Raw genomic sequence first — 24,115 nt, 5'->3', positions numbered from 1 at the left:
ACAGTAGTCTACAGTTGGGCAAAATCACCTAGCAGCATGGTCCACTCTGGATGCCCGATGTTCACCCTTGTGATAGAGTGGATGACTGGGAGCTAGCATCGCAAGAGAGCAGCGCATCACATATCGCTAGTCCAGGAAAAGATCAGAATCCAAAATTGGAAGTATAGTTTCCACTGAATGGGTATTGCTTTCACACCATTGTAAAGTTGAAACTTTCTAAGTTGAGCCTTGGAAGATCAGGGACCGCCTGTACTTGAGTCCTCCAAGTCTGACCTGGATCTTCATGCTGCAGTTTGCTGTGTTGGTCCCTCACCCTGGAGCATCTCGTTAGCCATTTGAAATTTTACTCCTCCTTCATTCTCAGCATCTCTAATTGCTGAGTAATGAAGTGCCATTTCATTGACTCATTTTGTGGGTAGATGTGAGGAACCCATGTACATGTGGATTCCATGGGGGTTTGAAATGCTCCGATGCCACTTGATAGATAAAAATGTTCTGTGAGTTTAGAGAACTGAGCCACACTGAGCAGAGCCAGCCCCTTTGGGGAACATAGGGAGACTCTGGCATCAGGAAGTGATGAAGGGAGGAATTTGGGTTAAAGAATAGAATGTTTGGTTTGTTTCAAGAGGGTGTGTGAGTTGGGGAGCATGGAGGGGAAGATGCCTCTTCCTGGCCTCTGACCCCCAGCGGATCACACAGAGGGTGGACTGCTACAAGCTGAGAGTGTGCTCCTCTTGAAGGGCAGGGAAGGTGGGGGAGATGGCTCCGGCCCTACCCTGTTGACTGTCTTGCATGTGCAGTTGCCAGTATCCTCCTACCTGGCTCTGGAACATTTCTCCTCCCCACTCTCCTGCTCTCCCCAGGTGTAATTACTTCAAGCCTGCAGGATGGCAATCCAGCTCCGTTCACTCTTCCCCTTGGCATTGCCTGGGATGCTGGCACTTCTCGGCTGGTGGTGGTTTTTCTCTCGTAAAAAAGGCCACGTCAGCAGCCATGATGAGCAGGTGGAGGCTGGTGCTGTGCAGCTGAGGGCTGACTCTGCCATCAAAGAACCTCTTCCCATGGAAGACGTCTGTGCCGAAGTAGTGTCCACGCCCCTCAGTGTCACAGAGCCGCCAGAAAAGGAACTGTCCACCGTGAGCAAGCTGCCTGCAGAGCCACCGGCATTGCTCCGGGCACACCCACCTCACCGAAGATCAGAGTCCTCGGGCAGTCTTCCTAACACCATAGACGTGAGATTTCGACCAGGACCGCACAGAGACAACAGTGCAAAGCTGGAGCTAGCCCTGACAGGTGGTGAAACCAAATCGATTCCTCTAGAGTGCCCCCTTTCATCTCCAAAGGGTGTACTATTCCCCCACAAATCAGCTGAGGTGTGTAAGCAAGAGTCCCCGTTCAGCAGGGTGCCAGGGAGGGGCCAGCCAGGCTCCCCTGCAGCCCCCCCGGAGAAGCATGGCTCTGGGGAGAGGGCAAGAGAGACAGGTGGGGCCGAAGGGACCGGTGATGCTGTATTGGGGGAAAAGATGCTTGAAGAAGGTCTATTGTCTCAGGAGCATGTCGTGGAATTGGAGAACAGCAAGGCCCCCAACCTAGCCTCTTTAGAAGGGGAAGAAGAGAAGGGGAAGAGCAGCTCATCCCAGGTGGGGCCGGTGCAGGAGGAAGAGTATGTAGCAGAGAAGTTGCCAAGTAGGTTCATCGAGTCGGCTCACACAGAGCTGCCAAAGGACGATGCGGCACCAGCACCCCCAATCACAGATGGCAAAGCCCAGGACAGAGATGTTGAGGGAGAACTGGGCAATGAGGAGAGCTTGGATAGAAATGAGAGCTTGGATAGAAATGAGGAGGGCTTGGATAGAAATGAGGAGGGCTTGGATAGAAATGGGGAGGGCTTGGATAGAAATGGGGAGGGCTTGGATAGAAATGAGGAGATTGAGCAGGCTGCCTTCCAGATAATCTCCCAAGTGATCTCGGAAGCAAGCGAACAGGTGCTGGCCACTGCGGTGGGCAAGGTTGCAGGTTGCGTGTATCAGGCCAGTCAGCTCCAAGGGCAGGAGGAAGAGAGCTGTGTCCCAGTTCACCAGCAAACTGTCTTGGGCTCCCACACTGGGGAACCTGCCATAGCAGAGGCAGCTGCTGCCCCGTCGGATGCTGCCCTCCCCTCGCCAGGCCTACCAGCAGAGGGCTCAGCGCCACCAAAGACCTACGTGAGCTGCCTGAACAGCCCTCTGTCCAGCCCCATCAAGGATAGTAAACCAAAGATCTCTGCACACCACATCTCCCTGGCCCCCTGCCTGCCACCGACCACCCCTGGTGAAGAGTCACCAGACCGGGCAGGCATCCTGGTGGAAGATGCCACATGTGTCACCTGCATGTCAGACAGCAGCCAAAGTGTCCCTTTGGTGGCTTCCCCAGGACACTGCTCAGATTCTCTCAGCACTTCAGGGCTTGAAGACTCTTGCACAGAGACCAGTTCAAGCCCCAGGGACAAGGCCATCACCCCGCCACTGCCAGAAAGTACTGTGCCCTTCAGCAATGGGGTGCTGAAGGGGGAGTTGTCAGACTTGGGGGCTGAGGATGGATGGACCATGGATGTGGAAGCAGATCATTCAGGAGGTAGGAGGGTCTCGGGTTCATTTAGAGGATGGGGCGCTCCCAGTATTTCTTGGAGAAAGGCCGCCAGTCTGCCTCTCCCTTCTGCTACTTGTGCAGCAGAGTCATGGTGCTCTTCAGCTTTTTGCCCCCACCTGCAGAGAGCTGGACACAGCATAAAGCTGGTGGGTAACTGAGGAGTTAGATTGCCCTGAAACCCCAAGTCTTGGGAGCTGTCACTTGGTTCCTCAACCGGTGACCTTCCCCAGTGAGCCCTTCCCAAGGAACCAGCTCCAAGTTGGGCTCACTGATTAACATTAGTGTGCCTTTTTTTCTTTTTTTAAAAAAACGATTATTTTGGTGCAGATGGAGTCTTCCTGTGTTGCCCAGGCTGGTCTCGCACTCCTGGGCTCAAGTGATCCTTCCGCCCTCGGCCTCCCAGAGAGCTGGGATTATAGGTGTGAGCCACCATGCCCAGCCCATTTTTTTTCTCTTTTAAACACTAACCTCTGTGTGTGTGTGTGTGTGTGTGTGTGTGTGTGTGTGTGTGTGTGTGTTTTAATGGAGAGGCCTCCTTAGCTTTGCTTCCCTTGAGTGCCAAGTATGGGTGTGAGTGTTTTGAATGGCTTATTTCCTTGTAATCATGTGCTTGTTCCCATGTCTTCACCTGCTTTCCTTCTCCAGAAGCTCTTACAGGGTAAGTGCCCAAAGAATGGCCACAGCTTTAAATACTTGTGGGAGGCTCGAGCTTCCTGAGTTGTCGCTGTCACCTTTGCAGAGAGCCTCAGCCATTTTCTTTCTGTGCAGTTGCAGCTCCACCCCGGGAAAGCGGGGCACTTTGATAACGAGGTGTCCTGGGTTTTTCGAGTGCTGACCTCAGCGTAGACAGTTCAGACCGCTAACTTACAGGTCAGCAGCTCCTGACCCTGCTTCTGCAGCCACCCTGGGGTGTTTTCATTTATCTCATGGAGAGAGGCCACGAATATCCCAGTGACTCTCTGACTTGTTTGTCCTGGAGCCATTCCCTCCCATTTCAGCCCCAGGAAGGTTGGGAATCTTTATCGGGAATTTTACCACTTTCTGCAGCATCTCGTTTGTACCACACACTACATTTTGTCACCTCCAAGATGCTGTTGCGACACTACAGTTTTTATGTACCTTGGAAAGAAAAAAGTGCTACCAGTCATGATTATAGAAGGCCAGATACTATATGATGCATCCTAATCTCTGGATGTTTAAATGTTTCTTAAAATACTGCATCTTAAAATGGGTGGTTTTTATTTTATTTATTTTTTAAGAATAAAGGAGTTTCCCTTTGCTTACTGCCCCTCAGCTGAATTAACAAGCCCCGCTGCCTTGTCTGCCTACTCTAGATGGATAGAAGTAGCTACTCAGACCTGTTGAGTTTAGACTCGAACCTAAGCCATGGTGATGGGCAGGGAGGTTTAGAGATAGCGGGTGGAAATGAGGTAATACTGTCCATGAGCATGCAGTGGGTGCCAAGCACCAGGTTAGTGCCTCACATGCACCCTCATGTCAGCCCTGCTTTGTGTGTGAGAAAGTTGAAGCTGAGAGGGGTCCAGGGACCACCCCACTGAGGGAGCTGGAAGCTGGCCTTTGAGTGCAGCCTGCTAGAGTCCTGGTGTGGTTCTGAGCCACTGCTGGGCACCATCGGGATGGCAGATGTTAGCCAGTCCCATTCTGTGGGACAGGCTGGGGGCTGTGAGTGAGCAGAGCTCCCCGCCCCCTTCCCCAACCCCTGTCAGCCTGTTATGCTTCCAGCAGGCTAGCCAAGCAGTCTTCCTCCAGAAGGGGTACTTTTCCCTACATGAATCCTGTTCCAAGTGCCTAGGTTAAGGGGGGAAGTCACTTTGAAGGTGATTCTTCCTTAGCTGGGAGCAGGATTTCTTGGGCCTTAGTTGTCTGCATCCAGTGTATGGGTTACTTGGCAAAGGATTATGCCCAGGGTTTGGAGAAACCATGTGGAAGGTAACCTAGTTGGTAGACTCTCAGGAGTAATCTATTTCTGGTGATGGAGTCATCCATATTTAAGCCAGGGCCACTTCTCTTGAGCTGATCTGGACCCTCTTTTTTTGTGACGGTCCCTTTGGCACACTCTTGAGCGAGAGTGAAACAGCCCAGGTCGGGAGCAGAGTCCTGTTCCCATTGGGTTTTCTTGGCCATGAGCTTTGGCTCCGTCTTTTGACCAAGGGAGTATTTGAGCCAGAAGAGTGTTCAGAGTTGCACGAATCAGGCCTAAGCAAAGGGAAAGGAGACTCTCCTTTTTTTGTCCACATATGGCAGAGGAACGAGCAGGTCCCCGCTAGGTATAAGAATGGGGCCCTCAGGCCGGCCAATGAGGACTTTGTCTAGCTCTGCTTGGCTGAAGGCCTGTACCTGTGACCCTGGGACTGGGCCCTGGGGACAGGAGACCGACCCTTGGACTGAGAGGGTAGGATAGTTGGAAGGGTGTCAAGGTGTTTGCAGTCCATCAGTCTGGCTCTCAGGACCATGTGGACCTCAAGCATGTCTCTTCCCCTGCCCTGTGGGCTCCCCTTCCCTGGGCGCAGTCTGTCCCTTCCCAGTTCACCACTTGTGTCTCTGCTCCAGCAGCTGTGGCTGGGTGCGGCTGCCAATTAAGCAAGTGGGACTGTAAGTGGCAGGCTAAAATTAGGTGTATCGACACCCCCAGTCCTCCTTTCATTGGGGTTGTTCTGAGCCTTCTAGACTGTAAGTTGACAGTCACCTGCCAAGCTTGAGGAGCGGGTGTGGGGCAGGGCCTCCCGGGAATGTGAGTTTGGGAAGTTCTGGGTTACTGGCTGCTCTGAGCTGGGGTCTGTGTGTGTGCGCGCCTGCTGCTTCCTCCCCTGCAGGTTCTGACAGGAACAGCATGGATTCCGTGGATAGCTGTTGCAGTCTCAAGAAGACTGAGAGCTTCCAAAATGCCCAGGCAGGCTCCAACCCTAAGAAGGTCGACCTCATCATCTGGGAGATCGAGGTGCCAAAGGTAGGGGTGGAGTCCCCCAGGCTGGTTCCATGGTAACCCGCAAAGCTCCCTGGGGCCAGGGCCATTAGACCTGGGGGAGGGAGCTGGGAGAGGGACAGTAAACCAGAAGGACCCCTGGGTCAGCCAAAGGCTGCGGGGAAAGGACACACTACACTTTGCCAAGGCTCAGAGAGCTTCTTGCAACATGGAATTCCTCCGGCTGCCTCCAGGAGCATCTTATTCTTGTACTTCTCAAACTCGCAGGCCTGTGTGTCTCTCCCTTGGGGGTGGTTCTTGCATATTCTGGGGCTGAGATCTATTTGGAAAAAAACACTGAGGCCGTGGGGGCCAGCCAGAATCCCTTCACTGAGCTCTGCTTAAGTGCTCCAACGTAAAGTATATTTTATAATTGAGCAAAGCATAAATCCATATTTTAGAGAACTTGAAAAGTATAGAAATATATGCAGAAAATAAAAATCAGCTCTAATCCTACCCTTGAGAGTGACTGTGAAAGACTTTTATTTCCTTCTCATCTGGCACCCTGTGGTTTTTAAACAAAACTGAGATTATGTCACTTTAATTAATACTTTAAATATTTAACAATTTAATTTTTGTGTGTTATTCTTTGAAAATGTAATTGTAACTGCATTATTCATTGTGTGAATGTCAGTTTACTTCATCAGTCCCCCATTCCTGAGTGCTTAAGTGGTTTCGAGCTTCTTGCTGTTAGAACTTACAACATATTAGCTTGATCTTGATGTTTATCTCTGGGGCTTGGAAATAATTTGTCAGATCGCATTCTCCCAGGGCCCTGGGCTCTGTGCTGGGGTGGAGATTTGACTTGGTCTGAACTCTGGGTCGGAGTGGCTGTTTTGACCCTGGGCCGCCAGCTCTCTTGGTGGTTTCCTCCCTGGAGGGTCCTTACCCATCCTGCCTGCGTTTCCTTCAGTGGTTACAGAGGGCTTGACGAGAAAGGCTGTGCCTGAGGAGGGACCATGTCCCCAGTAGCTCCTCTGGGAGGGGGTCGTTGGGGGTTGTGTGGGAGCCCGTCTTATGTAAGGGTTAAGTTTGGCTCCTTCTGTCCGCCTTGAACTCTGGCGCACTGGGCACTTCTGCGTGCCTCCTGCTCTGCAGGCTCCAACCTGCTGTCACTTGGCAGTGGGAGCCCAGGGTTCTTAGACCTTCATTTTCAAATCGAGCCCCTTTATCTTTGGATCTGAGTAGACCTGAGGGAGAGGGGCACGAGAAATCGTGTGCTGGCAAAACTTCTCAGCATGGGTTTTAGAGGAGAAGATGCTGCTCCCTTTGCGGCTTTCTGGGTCTGGGCCACATTTTTGGGATGAAATGGGAACTGCTTGGTCCTGGAGCCAGACTGCCTGGTTCAACTTCCTGGTTAGCAGCTGTGTGACCTTAAGGTAGTCCCTTAGCCTCTCTGGGCTTGTATCCCGGTCTACAGAATGGTGATAAAGTTATCTGTGTTTCATAGGTACTATGAGTAAGTGTAAGTGCTTAGAATAGTCCTGGAAAATAAATGCTGACATGGTAACAGCTAATATGTTTGAGCGTGATCTTGTGTAAAACAGAAGTAGGTCTTTGGGTGTCCAGGGAATTGGTTTCCCGTTAATCCTCTCAACTCTTTTTCTCTTTCTGGAAGCACTTAGTCGGTCGGCTAATTGGCAAGCAGGGGCGGTATGTGAGTTTTCTGAAGCAAACATCTGGTGCCAAGATCTACATTTCAACCCTGCCTTACACCCAGAGCGTCCAGATCTGCCACATAGAAGGTCAGTAGCATCTGCTGCTTGTGTTGCCTCTTACCTGAAATATTAAATCGAAGTGACTAGCATCTGAGTTTCAATTGCTATCTTTTTGGAACAGGAAACCCTACTTCTCATCCCAGGGAAGGGAGCCTTGGGTGTCTTCCCTCCAGCCTTTCCCCCATTTCAGGTGCCTGCGGGAGACTTAGGTCCCTCCCTACTCTGATCTTTGGCCAGGAGAAGTGTGGGTGCTTGGTTGGGCGGGGCCTGGGTCCTGGGTTCACAGTGCCCACCACCCCATAAAGCCTCCTCTCAAAGCAGTAGTGCGCTGTGTACAATTCCCCTTTGGTGTTTTCCCAGCTGCCTACCTCTTCCTGTTGCATGGAAAGCATGGATCATAATGACAGAGGTATCATTTGAAAGGCTTCGATGCCTTTCTTCCTAAAGCAGAGCTTAAGTGTTTTGGTACTTCAGAGATGCACTTTGGAACTCTTCAGAGATGCAAAGTCCAGTGGAGTAGGGTATGTGGCTGTGTTTTTGTGAGTGTGTGTGTGACTTTCCTCTTATAGTGATTGTGTGTCCTGCCCCCATCCTCTATTTAGGCTCTCAGCATCATGTAGACAAAGCGCTGAATTTGATTGGGAAGAAGTTCAAGGAGCTGAACCTCACCAATATCTACGCTCCCCCATTGCCTTCACTGGCGCTGCCTTCTCTGCCAATGACATCCTGGGTGAGCATGCTACTGGGTGATCCGGACTTCTTGCCTCTTTCCCCGAAACCTGCCCCAAACAAGAAACTCCCCAGACCTCAGGCTAAGAAGGCCAAGTGCACATGAGTGCCTGTGCCCTCTCCCCTCTGGCCTCCACTGTCGGTTCTGCTATGGGATTGTGTTCTGGGGACAGGGGTTAGGTGGTGATAGTCCTCGCAGGAAACCAGAGGCCTCTTGGTCCCCATGTGGGAGGACCACTTTCCTTGGCTCTGCTGCCTGGGCACCTTTTAAATTTTCTAGGCATTTGCTTAGAAAGGATGGTGTAGTTCAGCCAGGAGATTGGGTGTGTCCAGGGTTGCCATTCAACACCTGAGACCTGAGTGGGACTAGTATCATGGGTTTGGATGGTGCTTGTTCTTTCTTCTGGTTGAGTCAGGCCTTAGCAGTGGCCCTGGTGAAGGATCTCCTTCCCCTTCCCCCTCCCCAGGAGGTGCCTAAATTGCAAAGAAGAATGAATACTTCCCACCAGGCCTGGAAGCCCAGTGACTCTTTGGAGGTTGCCCCAGGAGTTTGGCAGAGGGAAGAGCTGCCATCTCCGGGGCTCCTGTGTGCGGCTGACTGCAGGGTCTCTCAGGGCCGTTGCCCATATCCTGCAGTATACCTCTGACCCTAGTAGGGCCTCATCTCACCGGGAGTAGAATTGCAGAGTTCTGTGGACCAAAGACTACATTTTACACAGATGGGCTTGACTGTGCTGCTCCAAGGAAATTGCCCTCCTGGGTGTTTTTTTTTTTTCCTGTTTGTTTGTTTGTTTTTTTAAAGGATGATAGGCATTTCAATTTTGTGTCTTCCCCTTTGCAAAGGCCCTTGGACTGGAGAGAAAGGATCGGGATGTCTTTTTCCTGTGGATATTTGAGAGTGGGCTAAATACCACTTTATGCTTTACTCCTGAATCAAGAGTTTTTTTCCCAGGAGGCTCGGTCCTAGACTCTCTTTTTTTCTTTTTCTTTTTTTTTTTTTTGAGACAGAGTCTTACTGTGTTGCCCAGTCTGGAGTACAGTGGCATGATCTTGGCTCACTGCAACCTCTGCCCACCAGGTTCAATCGATTATCCTGCCCCAACCTCCTGAGTAGCTGGGATTATAGGTGTGCTCCACCATGCCCGGCTAATTTTTGTATTTTTAGTAGAGATGGGATTTCACCACATTTGCCAGGCTGATCTTGAACTCCTGACCTCAGGAGGGTAAGCAGCAGGAGGGAGAGCAAGTAGGAAGCAGACTCTGCTAGACCTTGACCACCAACCTGACCTGAGGCCACTGCTTGCTCTTGGGAAGGCAGTGTGGATGCTGTCAGATCATAGGCTCCTGGGGTCAGCTGCCAGTCCACAGGAGTTGGCTAAAGGGCCTGAGGGCCTGCCTACTGCTTATTTTCAGGAGTCCTGTTCTCAGTGGCCACCTCATTCCTGTGTTTGCCCTCCCTGGGTCTTACAGATTCATCAGTGGAAGTGGGAGGGAGGGCACCACTGGTAGGTGGACCCTGCCAGGCCTGTGTAAGGCCCAGCACTACCTCCGCAGTTGCTTCTTTGTTGCCCAGTATCTGTGGGACCCTCCCTGCCTGGCCCTGAGGTGAGACTGTCCCTAAGGGCTGCTCATAGTATTGCAGGACAACAGCCACAGGGGTGTTGCACATTTTCTATTGTTAAAGTAGTCCTTCAGCCTCTGCCTTCTGGGTGCCATGTTGTCTTGAGTTGCCCTTTTCAAAGATGTGCCAGCCCAGAGACTTGCCCTTGGGCCTCGGGACTTATTCAAAGATGAGATGAGAGGGATTGTTTCAATGACCGCTGCCCCTTCCCCTCTATACAGCTCATGCTGCCTGATGGCATCACCGTGGAGGTCATTGTGGTCAACCAGGTCAACGCCGGGCACCTGTTCGTGCAGCAGCACACACACCCTACCTTCCACGCGCTGCGCAGCCTTGACCAGCAGATGTACCTCTGCTACTCTCAGCCTGGAATCCCCACCTTGCCCACCCCGGTGGAAAGTAAGCAGCGCCCTGAGGGTTCGGGAAGGGGGACCCCTGGGGTGGCCTGTTCTGCCCTGGATCCTGATCAGGAGGAGGCTGTTCTGGGATCCTTCATGGAAGCAGCGTCCTTCAATTCTTGCCATTGTTATGGAGCTGGGGTGGGTTTCCTGGCGAGGCAGAGCTGGGGTTTCCACTGGCTGGCAGAGTGATGGGTGTTGGAGTAGAGTTTTGACACAGGGATTCAGATCCCAGCTCTGCCATAAATTGTTTTTTAATTTTTTCTTTTTTTTTCCCTCAAAGCCAGTGTCACAGTATCTGCCACCTATTTATTATCTGTTAAAGGGGGTGATACCCACTTGTTCCAGGAATTAGTGTTGAATACTGTATGTGTTACATATAAAGCACTTGATGCATATACTGGTTACCATAAAAAAATCCCTAAGTCCAACAAGCCTGTGCAGTGTGTTGGGTCATCTGTGTTTAACAGATGAGAAAACTGAGCCTCAAGTGACTTGCCCAAGTGAGCAGGATCTGGGGTTTGAGCCCAGCCTTTGTCATTATTATCTTTGTTGTCCTTATCAGAGAGGATCAAATGTCAGAACATAACCCATTCCTCACCAGGGGCTGGCGGGGTCCCTCAGTGCAGTAGAAAACTTTTGAAGTGATCTGTAGCTTTTTGTGTGTTACTCTTTTCCTTTTGGAAGGATAAGGATTTAGTTTTCATCAGCTTCTCTAAAGTTGCCTTAATCCAGCAGTAAAGACTGAACTGGTGTCTGAGGGGTAACTGCCAGGGGTTCTCTCTAAGGGTCAGGACCCAGCACAGTCAGCCTCATGTCACACGTCCTCATCCTGGCCAGCCTGGGGGAGCTGTTGGGGTGCTGCTGGGAACCTTTACCTCATGGTCTCATCTGCCTCTGACCTACAGTGGGTTAGTGACCCCTTGATCCTGGGCGACTGCCCAGGTGCTCTCAGCACCTTCCAGAGGCAAAGGTTAGAAGAAGGGGGTTTAGGCCCAGGAGGCCCCTTCTGGTCAAGCTCTCCAGCTGAGTTGTGGGCTGGAGCACACCCTAGGTACGAGGATGCCAAGATCCGCTGCACTTGATTTCTTCAGGGGCTTTCTCTTAAATATAAGGCTGGCCCTGGCCCCCATTCCTGAGTGCTGTGTTTACTTGGTTTATTCCTATTCATTTGTGTCCCTCTTGGGTCCCAGTAAGTTTTGGAGTAACGGACCTAGACTGAATGCTTTTCAGTCTGGATGGCCTTGGGGGCAGCACACTTGCTAGGCTGAACTTCTCACATCCAGGTTCTTCCCTCAGCTGGTCTTGGGCTTGGGGGAAGCTTTGCTTGGGGCCGGTTGCTGTTCCTGTCCCCTGCACTGCGGAGGTGCAGGTCTCTGAGAAATAACGCAGGGAGGTGGGTAGTGGCCAGGTGGCCCTTGGTTCCCTGTCCTGGGCCAGGCATTCCACACACTCCGCTCCCTGCCCTGCAGTAACGGTCATCTGTGCCGCCCCTGGTGCGGACGGGGCGTGGTGGCGAGCCCAAGTGGTTGCCTCCTACGAGGAGACCAACGAAGTGGAGATTCGATACGTGGACTACGGCGGATATAAGAGGGTGAAAGTAGACGTGCTTCGGCAAATCAGGTGAGCGGAGATGCCTCAGACAGGCCTACGCCCTGCTTGTCTGGGATGTGTGATCTCTGCATGGCTGGGTCAGTTGTGCCAGGGCTTGGGTGAGGGTTAATTCTTCTCTCCTGCTGCTTACTGTGTTTTAGCGGAGTCTGATAGAAACAAACTCCATTACTCGCTCAGCCAAACTGAGTCAGAAGGCCTGTCTTGTGGAAGAATCCTCGGCATCATCCTTCAAAAGGGAAGCTGGGGCAGGCGTGGTGGCCTGCTGCAAATCCCAGCGCTTTGAGAGGGTCACTTGAGCGCAGGAGTTCAGGACCAGCCTGGGCAGTATAGCAAGACCTCATCTCTACAACAACAACAAAAAAGGAAAAAAGTAAAGCGGGCTCCTTTTTAGGAATTTGCTGTAGGAAGTCCCTCTGAGGTCAGGCTTGCAGCAGGGCCGGCTGTCTGTGTTTGGGTGTGCCGTGAGCCATGGCCTGCTGCAAAGTACGAACCCGCTGCTTTGCTGCATTCCAGGTTGTGGGCGTCACTGTACAAAGATGAATACTGGCTTGGAGTGGAGTCAGCCTTCATGTCCATGTTAAACTTGTTCCTTTCTTGCCTTCCCAGGTCTGACTTTGTCACCCTGCCATTTCAGGGAGCAGAAGTCCTTCTGGACAGCGTGATGCCCCTGTCAGGTAACAACTGGGGCCTCTGGCTTGGGGGATTGTTGGGGACAGTTGTCAAGAGTAGGTCTTTCTCTCTCAGAGCCTCCGTTCTCACCGGGAGGACTTATGCTAACATAGGTTGCTGCCACTCAAGAGCTTCTGATTGAATAGATCTGGGCTTAGGCCCAGGAACTTACATTGCTATCAAGTTCCCAGGTGAGACCAGTGCTGCTGATCCTTTGAGATCCACTGCTCTAGACTGTACTCAGACCTCAGGCACTGAAGGGCTTCCAACAAAGGCACTTTCCAGATTATAGTCCAGACCCAAAGTCTTAGCCCCGGTGGTAGAGGGTGTGCTGTACTGCTCAGCCAGGCCATAGCTCCACAGGACACAGTGGGGACACCCTATCTGGTGTCTTAGACTGTGAAAGCATTGTCAGAGGGAAGAGGACTGGCAAAATCTTGGGCAAATTACTTAGCCTCAACTTTCACCCCAGAACATGGGAATGGTACCTGTCTTTGATGCTGGCTGTGAGAATTACATAAACCTAAGGTCTGGTGTGTAGAGGGTGATGAAATGGCAGCTGTTTATGGCTAGGAATTTTGTATTTGTAGGTGATAGTTCATCTCATCCCATTCCCTCCCCAGGTTTGCCCCTTCTGATCTTCTTCTTGCTTGTCTTAAGCAATTAAATGCGTTAGAAATACTACAGTCTAGCTGGAGTCGGCTCAGAGGGAGCACTAGGGCAAGATCTTTGTTTTGCTTCTTTTATTGCTGTTGCCCCTCCTTCCTCTCTGCTTCTGTCCTTCTAAGCGATCTGTCCAGACCCAGCTGAAACTCCTTCTCCTTAGTAAGATTTTCCCAGATCTTCCTTGGTAAACCCCTGTCTCTCCCATCCTTACCACTGCTTGCCTTGGGTGTATTGTTCTATGTTAACTTTTGTAACCCAGCAAAGCTGAATGCTGCTGCAGCACCTTGCCCCCTCTGAGTGGCTGCCCTTATTGGGCTGTGTGGCCAACTGCCTGGGTTTGATTCCCACCTTCACCACTTGGGAACTGGTTGACCTTCAGGAATCCACCTTTGCCTCAGTGTTCTCTCCTGTAAAGTGGGGATAGCACTGCATGTTACTAATTTGGTGGAAGAACACATACTATATGCTCTGCATTGCCAGCGCCCGAGTTGATGGTGGTGGTGGTGGTGCTGCTGCTGCTGGTGGTATTGGTGGTGATGTTGGTGGTGAAGGCAAGAGTTTCTGTCCATCTGTTGTCTGTGCTCCAGTGGGCAACATGCTACAGCGGCCCTGAGTTTATCCACTGGGAGTCGTATGGAGGCCTAGGCTCTCTCCCTGACTCGGGTGGATCTCCCCACTGCAGTCCCACAGCATCTGAAGCATTCTACTTGGAATGCACCTGAAACTTACGTATATGACAAGGGTGCCTTGCCTCAGTGACAGCCTAAATGCTGCTTTTCCTTTTCCTCCTGAAGACGATGACCAGTTTTCACCTGAAGCAGATGCCGCCATGAGCGAGATGACAGGGAATACAGCACTGCTTGCTCAGGTGTGTGGTTCGTGAGGGTAGGGGAGGCAGGCTGGCTGGGTTCTTGGGAACTGACCTTTCAATGCCTTCTTTCCCATGGCTTGGCCCTGGATTGACCAGTAGTATTTAAGGAAAGGTGCATGAAGTAGCTAATACTTGATATTAGTCTGTTCTCACATTGCATAAAGAAATACCTGGGGCTGAATAATCTATAAAGGAAAGAGGTTTAATTGACTCACAGTTCTGCGGGCCTGGGGAGACCTCAGGAAACTTACAATCATGGCAGAAAGGGAAGAGGCACGTCTTACATGACGGGCAGGCAAGAGACAGTATGTGAAGGAGGAACTGTCAGATACTTATAAAACCATCTGATCTCGTGAGAACTCACTATCACGAGAACAGCATGGGCACACTGCCTCATGATCCAATCACCTCCCACCAGGTCTTTCCCTCGAAACATGGGGATTATGGAGATTACAATTCAAGATGATATTTGAGTGGGGACACAAAACCTAACCAGATCATACTCCCCCCTCCCCACTTCTTCAGGTGACAAGTTACAGTCCAACTGGTCTTCCTCTGATTCAGCTGTGGAGTGTGGTTGGAGATGAAGTAAGTTCTGCCCTTCTTTTCTTTCTGTGTTGCTGACCCGAAGTAATGGATTGATTAAGAGCTGGTCCTGGGGTTTGTTTCCTCTTGAGTTAATCAGAGGATATAACTGTAGACAAGCACCTCCCAGGGGACACTTTGGATATCCTGATTAGGGGTGGTGGTGTCAGTGTCCTCTAGTGAGTAGAGGCCAGGGATGCCTCTAAACATCCCATAGTATTCAGGACAGCGCCCCACAGCAAAGAATTATCCAACCCCAAATGTCAATAGTGCCAAGGTGTGAGACTTTCTGGGACCTTCCGTAGGTTGGGTTTTTCTGTCTTCTATCTTATGGTATGAAAGCTTAGATTTCTTCAGCATATTAAAAAGCCTATCCTGGCCAGGTACAGTGGCTCACCCCTGTAATCCCAGCACTTTGGGAGGCCGAGACGGACAGATCACTTGAGGTCAGGAGTTTGAGACCAGCCTGGCCAACATGGCAAGACCCCCATCTCTACTAAAAATACAAAAATCTGCTGGGTGTGGTGATGCACACCTGTGATCCCAGCTGCTTGGGAGGCTGAGGCAGGAGAATCATTTGAACCCAGGAGATAGAGGTTGCAATGAACCAAGATCGCGCCACTGCATTCCAGCCTGGGTGACAGCAAGACTCTGTCTCAGAAAACAAACAAACAAACACCTATCCTCATGCCACAGCAGCCAACAGAACACTTAAATAAATGTTCCTGTTGGCTAGAACACAAGCCATGTCCCCCACCCTGTTACTCGTTTTTTTTTTTTGGAGACAGAGTCTCGCTCTTGTTGTCCAGGCTGGAATGCAGTGGCGTGATCTTGGTTCATTGCAACGTCTGTCTCCTGGGTTCAAATGATTCTCCTGCCTCAGCCTCCCAAGCAGCTGGGATTACAGGCATGTGTCACCACGCCTGGCTAATTTTTGTATTTTTAGTAGAGGCGGGATTTCACCATGTTGGTCAGGCTGGTCTTGAACTCCTGACCTCAGGTGATCCACCTGCCTCAGCCTCCCAAAGTGCTGGGATTACAGGCATGAGCCATTGCGTCCAGGCTACACTGTTAGTCTTGTACATCTCTTGCCTGCAGTGGCAACTGGGGAGGGGAGAGCTCATGTTGGCTTGGGACATGGCCCCAAGGTGTCATGGACAAAGCTTTAAGGGAACTTTCTTTTCTAGGTGGTGTTGATAAACCGGTCCCTGGTGGAGCGAGGCCTTGCCCAGTGGGTAGACAGCTACTACGCAAGCCTTTGACCCCGGTTCCCCATGCTGTTTCCTGAGAGTCTTTTTTTGCACTGTTGAAACTGGGCTTGGCACTCAAGTCAAAGATTAACATCAGAATAACAAACATTGCCCTCTCCAGAAAGTCCTTTCTTCCTCCATACTGTAGTCCTATTGAGAAGACGTTTTGTCTCTGAGAAAAAAGGATGAAACTATGGGTTGGTTCTCTTCTCAAAGCTAAAGGATAGTGTTTAACAAGCCAGCTGGCTTATCCTGGTTCTCAGCTGTTTAAAAAAAAAAAAAGAAAAGAATAGAAGCAGTCTCAACCAGATTGTCCTCTTCCCCTGTTCCATTCCCTTCTTCCTTCTATCTCCTTCCCCGGCAAAATCCAAACAAACTGGCAGACAGGCCAGGGATGTGTGTTGCTTGCTTGAGAGGGTTTCTTTTACTTCAAATCTTTCTTCAGGGAGCAAGACATGAACTGACTAATTGGTATCCACTACTTGTACAGCTTACATAAATGAATTGATGATATTTAACCAGTTTTTATAAACTTCATCTAGGTCTCTAAATACAGACTTTTTAAATTGCAACTGTAAATATGAAGTGGTCATCACTCCTGACCTTGGTCAGTGGGGAGGGGAACTGGTATCCTGCGAAGCCTGGTTGTAATTTGTACCCATTTTCTATTTGTGCAAACTCTGTAAATATGTGTTTAAACAAATGTAATATTTTGTACAAGATACACTGGAGAACAAAGGGAACTCAAGATTTTTCCAGCCACATATCACCTGTAAGTAGAAGTCAACTCCGCAGTGCAGCTGCCACCCTTGGCCCCTCTGGCCAGGGCCCCTGTGGCTTCCTGCGCACTGGACGGTTGACTGTATGGTAGAGACTGTGATCTGGGAACTTTTTGCTGTACAAATCTGTTAAAAAAAAAAAAAAAAAAAAAAGTAACTCATTGAATTAACTTGCAGTGGTGTGTTTGATTCTTTTTTAGACTGGCTTCAGCATTGTGCAGTTTAAAAATAAGTAACTTAAGTCACTTAAACTTACATAAATCTTCAATTGTATGAACTATAGCTTTGAGTCCATTTTTTTCCAGTGGTGAAGAACTGGGGAGGGGTGGAGAGTCAAGAGGGGGTTGGTGAGTGTGGCGAGCTGGATCACAGGTCCCACACAACCACCTCTACAGGAGACCCGTGGTTTTTTGAAGACAGTTTGGCCAGAAATTTCTATCTGGCCTTTTCTTCTCTCTCCTTGTTCCACCAGGTGGCAGCCAAGTGTCCTCTGACTTCCTTCACTGCATATTAACGAGCCAGACTCAGTTTAAAGCACTGGCTTCTAAAACAGGTTGTGCCTTCTTTGGTTGTCATTCTTAATAGATTCATGAAGTTATTTAATCTACTATAGTGATGAGAATGATGTAAGAAATACATCATTACGTATGGGAAGAGATACTGCCTCAATTTAATAGCCCCTGCTCTTAAAGAAGGCGCTGGCCACTGCTGCCCAGGCCTACCCCAGTGCCCTGCCCCAGCCCCCTACGTTTGAGGCCTCTGGCTGCAGGGCTGTTGAGCTTGAGCTCTAGTCTTTAGAGAGCTAATGTAGCCTGAGGGTCATTCAGATTGGAGGTATTCTCCCCACCGCACAACCACTCCTGGGAGTTCCTCCCAGTTCCAACCCAGCTGGCTTGTTCTCCTTCCCATCTCTCTGTCCTGGCGGAAGACTGCAGCCCCAAGAGTCTGAGCTGTGACCATTGTCAGGTGCCCATCTTCCCCTCCATCCAGGTTCTCACCTGTGTGGTTAACAGCCTCCGTTTCCCTCATCTGTAAGATGAGATAACCTCATAAGGCAATTTAATCATGGAAATGCCCTCTGCTTCTACAGGGCTTGGTTTCAGGGAGCTCGCCTGCAGTTCTTAGCCACTGTTGGCTTTAAGTCCTGGCAGGAATTGGGTGTGACTTTGGCCAAGTCACCATACACCCAGGTCTAAGCCTTTCCTCTATAATCCAGCATTGCTGGAGCATGAAAAGGTCTATGGAAGCCTTCCGACTAACTTAGGAAATACGCACAGAGCCTGGTGTGCAGGTTGAGCTTTTATCTCCAGGGAACCATTGAGGGGTTTCAAACATTAAAACGTGATTCTGGTGCAGGGAAAAGGATGGGTGAGGTGGAAGTGTAGACACAAGAAAAGGATTCTTCTGGGATGGAGCCTGGGGCAGACAAGATGTGATGAAGTCAGGATCCTCAGATAAAGCCCCCTGTGCTTTCATGAGCGGGATGGGCTGCTACTCGGGACTCCCAGGCCTTAGAGTCCTACCCTGCAAGGGTGCCTCCATTAAACTCAGTTTGGAATGCCAGAGGAAGAGCAAGTTGGAGGCTGGTGAAGGACTTGTACTCCTCGAATAAATGCTTCTCAGATTGTTATGGGTCTTTGATTAATTTCCAGAGTTCTGAAAACCTTGACTTCTAACCATTTTGCCAGATATCTCATTGTTCTCAAGGAGGAGCAGATTTATGGAGGTCCTCGCTCCATCCCTCCGCAAGTCAGCTGCCTGGGCAAGTGCATTTGAGACACCCTCTTTTAATTACCTGTGGGGCATCCAGGGGGTGTCTTGGTGTGAATTGGAAACTCACAGGAGAAGCCAGTGCTGGTGAGAGATCTGGTAATCTGCCCACGGTGTAGGGGAGAGAGGTGGTTTGCTGGACGCAGGAGGCTAGAGCTTCCACCCTGTTCTCACTGCAGGTGTTGGTATCAGTACCGCCCCTCTGGTCTCTGGGGCATCATCGTGGAGGATGGGTTCTAGGGTTACTGGTATACCTTGTACAACCTCAGGTAACCACTTGTAGACATCAACATCTGTCAGACGATAACTAATGTCAGTTCTAAGATAAAATGAGAGTTGTAGCTAGAGTTAGGGAGTGCTTACTGTATGTCAGGTGCTGTCTTTTACAGGTAACACTGAGTCCTTGACACAACCCAGGGAGGCAGGGACTCCGTAGATGAGCAGACCCAAGAGATAGAATATGGTGACTTTGGAAAGTGGTTTGTGGTTAGAGCAGAGCTGAAACTAAAAACCAGGCTGCTACCCCAGGCCAGGTGCTCTTCACCACCACTCCTAAAGCAGCATGGATTCATCTTGGCCCAGTCCACATCCCCAAATAAATGCCACAGTGATTAAATGATCAGTCCATGGGAAAGCTTTGGAACTTAGAGTGGGAAAGATACCATGACAGGAGACATCAATGATTTTGCTTTTATGGAAAATTTAAATCTAAGTAACATAAAGCCGAGAGACACTCACAGCAGCTAGGGCCAAAGAGTGGACATTTTGAAACTGTGGTAATGTAAAACAAGGAAAACTGGCCAGGTGCGGTGGATCGCGCCTGTAATCCCAGCATTTTGGGAGGCTGAGGCGGGTGGATCACTTGAGGCCAGGAGTTCGAAACCAGCCAGGCCAACGTAGCGAAAACTCCATCTCTATTAAAAATAGGAGAAAAATTAGGCATGGTGGCATACACCTGTCATCCCAGCTGCTTGAGAAGCTGAGACGGGAGAATCGCTTGAACCTAGAAGGCGGAGGTTGCAGTGAGCTAAGATCATACCACTGGACTCTAGCCTGGGTGACAGAGCCAAACTGTCTCAAAAAACAAAAAACAAAAAACAAACCCAAAAACAAACCTCTAAGTTTCCATTGGGAAATATTATAAAGGATATGGATGGAAAATCTGGGTCTGTTCCTAGACCAGCAGTGTCCAATAGAAATATATGAGCCACATCTGTAATTTAAAACTTTCTAGGAGCCACAATTAAAAAGTGCAAAGAAACAGATGAAATTAATTTTCATAATATTTTAAGTCATATCATTTCAGCAGGTAATGGATATGAAACGTATTAATGAGTTGTTTTACGGTGTTTTTCCCACTCAGTCCAGTGTGCATTTTATACTTCAGCATACCTCTGTTCAGGCTGGCCACATGTCAAGGGCTTGATAGCCACATGTGGCTTGTGGCTACCACGTTGGGACAGTGTAGGCCTAGACTATTGCACTGATCAGCATCACACTGATTCTGACAGCCTTATTTATGTTCTTCCTTATTCAAAAAGTTGTATGTTCTTTTGCACATTTATTTTTCCAGATGAACTTTAGAATCATTTTGCAGGGAAGGGGACCATACTAAATATTCTGTTGGTATTTGAAAATAATGCACACTATTGAGTTGGTATAAAGTTTTAATAATCTATGAAGTTGGGTGTATAAAATATTTAAATTTATTGTTTTCCTTTCTTGCCCTCTCCTTCCCTGTGGCTTTTTTATTTTTATTTTTATTTTTATTTTTTAAATACAGGGTCTCAACCTGCTGTCCAGACTGGAGTGCAATGGTGCGGTCAGCTTATTGCAGCCTCGAACTCCCTGGCTCAAGCAATCCTCCCCCCTCAGCCTCCTGAGTAGCTGGGAGCACAGGCGCATGCCACCACACCCAACTAATTTGTTTTTTCATTTTTTTTGTAGAGATGGGGTCTGCCATGTTGCCCAGGCTGGTCTTGATCTCCTGGCCCCAAGCGATCTCCGCCACCTCAGCCCCGCAAAGTGCTGGGATTACAGACACAAGCCACTGCACCCAGCCCTGAAATTTTTGTTGTTATCAGAGCATATATGAGACCTTGTACATCAACACATTTATCTTTTTGTAGTTTAGCTGGGCATCTCTGGTAGACTGGATGTCTCCTTGCCAAAAATTCTGTCTTCCTCACGGTAGGAGTGTACATCCTAGTTTTGTTGGACTCAGGCATGGACTCATTCTGGTCAGTGGAAGAGGGGTAAAGGTGGCACGAGTCACCTAGGCAGATGCCTGGAGCCAGAATGTGGTTCACTTTTCTTCTCCCTCTGCACCAGCATCGGCCACATGCCAGGTAGACACCATCCACCCGCCTGGGTCCCGGTTTGAAGATGACATGGAACAGGGCTGCAGCCAGCCCTCATGGGTGTGTGGTTTGTGAAACATCTCACATGAGCCTCCAAGGTTTGGGGCTTGTGTGTTCCCCATGGCCTGCCATTCTAGGGTCCCACAGCTTTCCTCCAAGGGCTCAGAGCTCTGGCCATAGAAGCTGCCAGGGTACCATGTTCTTATGCCTGACTGGGGACAAGCTCACAAGCTCCTCGCCCTCTCTTCTCATAACCCCATCTGTAAACAGTGGGGGTAGATTAGGTGAGTGCTGACATGCTTGCCAGGTTTGACTTTTGACTGATCTGTGAATAAGAGCCTTCCTGAAGATTCCTCTTAACGAGGCTGACTTGTATTTTTACAAAGCAAATCATCTAAGAGAGATCTTGGCTGTTTCTTGCTAGAAATAGGCCCAACTGACATCTGGTGGGGACAGACGGTATTTGAGAAGCCCTGATGCTCTGGGCAAGGAAGGTGGATACCTCCTACCTGGAGCTGGGATGGATTTCTTGTCTTTCCCCGGCCTCCCTGGCTTGGTGACAGGCAGGAGCCCTGACTGCTCCCACTGATTTCTTTCTCTCCATTGAGCGCCTGCATCCTGCTGGGTGCTTCAAAGATTAAACTTGCATTGAGCCTTTAGGGAGTTTCTCTGTTTTGGGAGCAGAGTTTGATGATCTTGATGCAGATGGTGCTTCCTGAGTGGGTGCCTTCTCCCGCTTTCTAATGGGATCCTGGCAATTGCTGATGAGGTGGAAAGGAAACTGAGGCTTCAAATCAGCAGAGCCAGACTTGAACCCGGGTCTTCAGCACTCCAGACTCTGTCTTTGCTTGCATGTGATGCCTCTGCTTCTCTTTATGATGGTCCGAGCACCAAATGGACGTGTTGACAAGAAGAATGAATGAGGTGACAGGTGGGAGGGCTCCTCTTCAGAGCTGGCCTCTTCCCGGCTTTGAAGGAAGAGGAGGCTGAACAGAGTGGCGTGGCAGGTGAGGGAGAAGCTGAACGGCCAGGGTCATTGCCATGATGGGAGGTACTTCCTGCTGACATTGGGGCTGGTCCTGTAGGTCTGGCTCATGGACACTTGGAAAAGGAGATGGTAAAAGAGCAGGGGCTGGGTGTGATGGCTCACACCTATAATCCCAGCACTTTGGGAGGCCCGGTGGAAGGATCACTTGAGCCCAGGAGAGCCTGGGCAACAGTGAAACGCCATCTCTACTAAAAATAGAAAAATTAGCCAGTTGTGGTGGTGCATGCCTGTAGTCCCAGCTACTCGGGAGGCTGAGGCAAGAGGTGGAGGCTATAGAGGTGGAGCCATGATCACACCACCGCACTCCAGCCTGGACAATAAAGTGAGACCCTGTCTCTAAACAATAAAAAATTAAAGTGAGAGCATGACATCATAGGAAGCTGTCTGTGAAAACCACTTGTAGAAGTCCTGTCTTTTTCATCTTTTAATAGGTAACAAACACGTAATACATGATTCCAAAGATACTTAAGGATAACCAGATACTTGAGCATAACCAGATATAGTGTTCTCTCTGGAGGACACTATATCTAGTGTCTTGTGTTTCCTACCAGAGGTTCAATCCTTACACACCAAGCACACACAGATGATAGCATAACATAGACAGAGTCATGCACTAGGCCTGGGTTTGTCAATGAAGTTTTATTGGAACAGGCATGACCATTTGTTTACATATTGCCTGTGGCTGTGTTTGTGCTACAACCAAAGAGGTGAGTACCTACAATAGACTGGATGCCCTGCAAAGCCAAAAATATCTAGTCTTTCACAGAAAGTTTGCTGGCCCCTGCTGGAAACACTCATGTGCGATTCCTACCCCCACCCTCCATTTAATCAAACTTAAATGCAGCTTTGATATTTATTTGCCTCTTTTCCAACCATGAGTTTTTTTTTGTTCTGTTTTTCTGTGAGACAGAGCCTCGCTCTGTCACCCAGGCTGGAGTGCAGTGGCACCATCCCGGCTCACTGCAATCTCCACCTCCCGGGTTCAAGCGATTCTCCTGCCTCAGCCTTGTGAGTAGCTGGGATTACAAGCGTGCACCACCACACCCAGCTAATTCTTATATTTTTAGTAGAGACGGGGGGGGGTCTCACTATGTTACCCAGGCTGGTCTCAAACTCCTGAGCTAAAGCAATCCGCCACCTCTGCCTCTCAAAGTGCTGGGATTATAGGCGTGAGCCACAGCGCCAGGCCAACCGTGAGTTCTTTAGATTTTGAAAATTGCAGAATCTCAGGTTCCTTATGATGATAGTGGGCAGCTCTGTGCCTTTTAGACTTCCTTCATGGTACCTGCCTTGTTCCTGGTAGAGTGATCAGGCACAGGACCCTCCACACCCAGAGGGTGGGCAGTCTTCCCAGGATAGACTGGGAAGACCCTCTTAGACCCTCTTTAGACAGCAAAGTATGGTCCACGAACCTGCAGTGCTGGCAGCTCCTGGGAGCAGAATCTCAGGCTCCACCCTCCTGAATCCTCCTCATTTTTGTGACTCCCAGGCTATTCATACATTCATCAAAGTTTGAACACTTCACGAGCCCAGGGCATGGATGTTCAACCCTGGCTGCATATTGGAATTATTTTGAAAACTACTGATGCCTTTGCAGGACATTCTTAAGTTGCGGCTAAAAAGACAAACAAACAAACAAAAATCCTTTAAGTGACTTGATGTCAGAGACCCGTTTTCAGAGACATGGATTTAATTGGTGGGCACTGAGAGAGATATAGAAAAATTATTACCTTTGGAGTGTAACTTGTACACCAAAGCATACCAACTGCACACATCTTGAGTGTAGAACATGATGCATTTTCACATATGTGTGCCCCTGGGTAACCATCACCAGAGGTTAAAGGAACATTTCTAGGATCCCAGGAGTTGACCTCATGCCCTCGTTTAATCAATACCTTGTCCCTTAGGGAACTGTAATTTTATCGCCGTAAGATTAATTTTCCTACTCTGGAATTTTGTGTTAATGGGATGGTGCAGTCTGCACTCTTGCATCTTAGTGTTTGCTCTCACCGTTTTGCCTGAGATGGCACGTGCCTCAGCTCTCTTGTGTGCATTCCACTGTATGAATATACTACAATTTATTTACCCATTCTTTGATGTTCATTGAGCTTTCTGGTTTTAGGCTGTAATGCTTAAAGCTCCTATCCTTCATTCTTGTATTTTTAGTGGATGCATACATTCATTTCTCTCGGGCACATACCTGTAAGGGGTACACACCACAGAGCAGGAACATGTTTAGCTCCAGTAATTATTTGTGTTTGGGGATTTTTTGGTTTTTTTTTGAGACAGGGTTTCTCTCTGCTGCCCAGGCTGGAGTGCAGTAGCCGTGTTATAAACATAAAATATACACTTTATAGGAAAAAGAATAATTACACATTGAAATATTATTTTGGACATAGTGGGTTAAATAAAACATGGTTACACTT

The 24,115-nt window shown here is 49.4% G+C and overlaps 1 protein-coding gene across 4 annotated transcripts in view; it reads left to right on the top strand.

Moving 5' to 3' along the window:
- AKAP1 (A-kinase anchoring protein 1) overlaps positions 1 to 16,788 on the top strand; it is a 36,688-nt gene extending 19,900 nt beyond the window's left edge. For all 4 annotated transcript variants that reach the window (XM_030923173.1, XM_010380644.2, XM_030923172.1 and 1 more), the window contains 10 exons: positions 864 to 2,613; positions 5,463 to 5,596; positions 7,230 to 7,356; positions 7,932 to 8,059; positions 9,901 to 10,078; positions 11,550 to 11,700; positions 12,298 to 12,365; positions 13,821 to 13,894; positions 14,423 to 14,485; positions 15,670 to 16,788. In XM_030923173.1, coding sequence (XP_030779033.1) covers positions 888 to 2,613; positions 5,463 to 5,596; positions 7,230 to 7,356; positions 7,932 to 8,059; positions 9,901 to 10,078; positions 11,550 to 11,700; positions 12,298 to 12,365; positions 13,821 to 13,894; positions 14,423 to 14,485; positions 15,670 to 15,744 — 2,724 coding nt within the window. In that variant the 5' untranslated portion in view covers positions 864 to 887 and the 3' untranslated portion in view covers positions 15,745 to 16,788. The remainder of the gene's footprint in view (positions 1 to 863; positions 2,614 to 5,462; positions 5,597 to 7,229; positions 7,357 to 7,931; positions 8,060 to 9,900; positions 10,079 to 11,549; positions 11,701 to 12,297; positions 12,366 to 13,820; positions 13,895 to 14,422; positions 14,486 to 15,669) is intronic.
- Positions 16,789 to 24,115: the final 7,327 nt, after the last annotated feature.

This window comes from Rhinopithecus roxellana, chromosome 19, assembly GCF_007565055.1.
Source record: "Rhinopithecus roxellana isolate Shanxi Qingling chromosome 19, ASM756505v1, whole genome shotgun sequence".
NCBI lineage: Eukaryota > Metazoa > Chordata > Mammalia > Primates > Cercopithecidae > Rhinopithecus > Rhinopithecus roxellana.
Note: the sequence above shows the minus strand (reverse complement) of the source record. Positions and strands in the feature narration are given on the sequence as shown.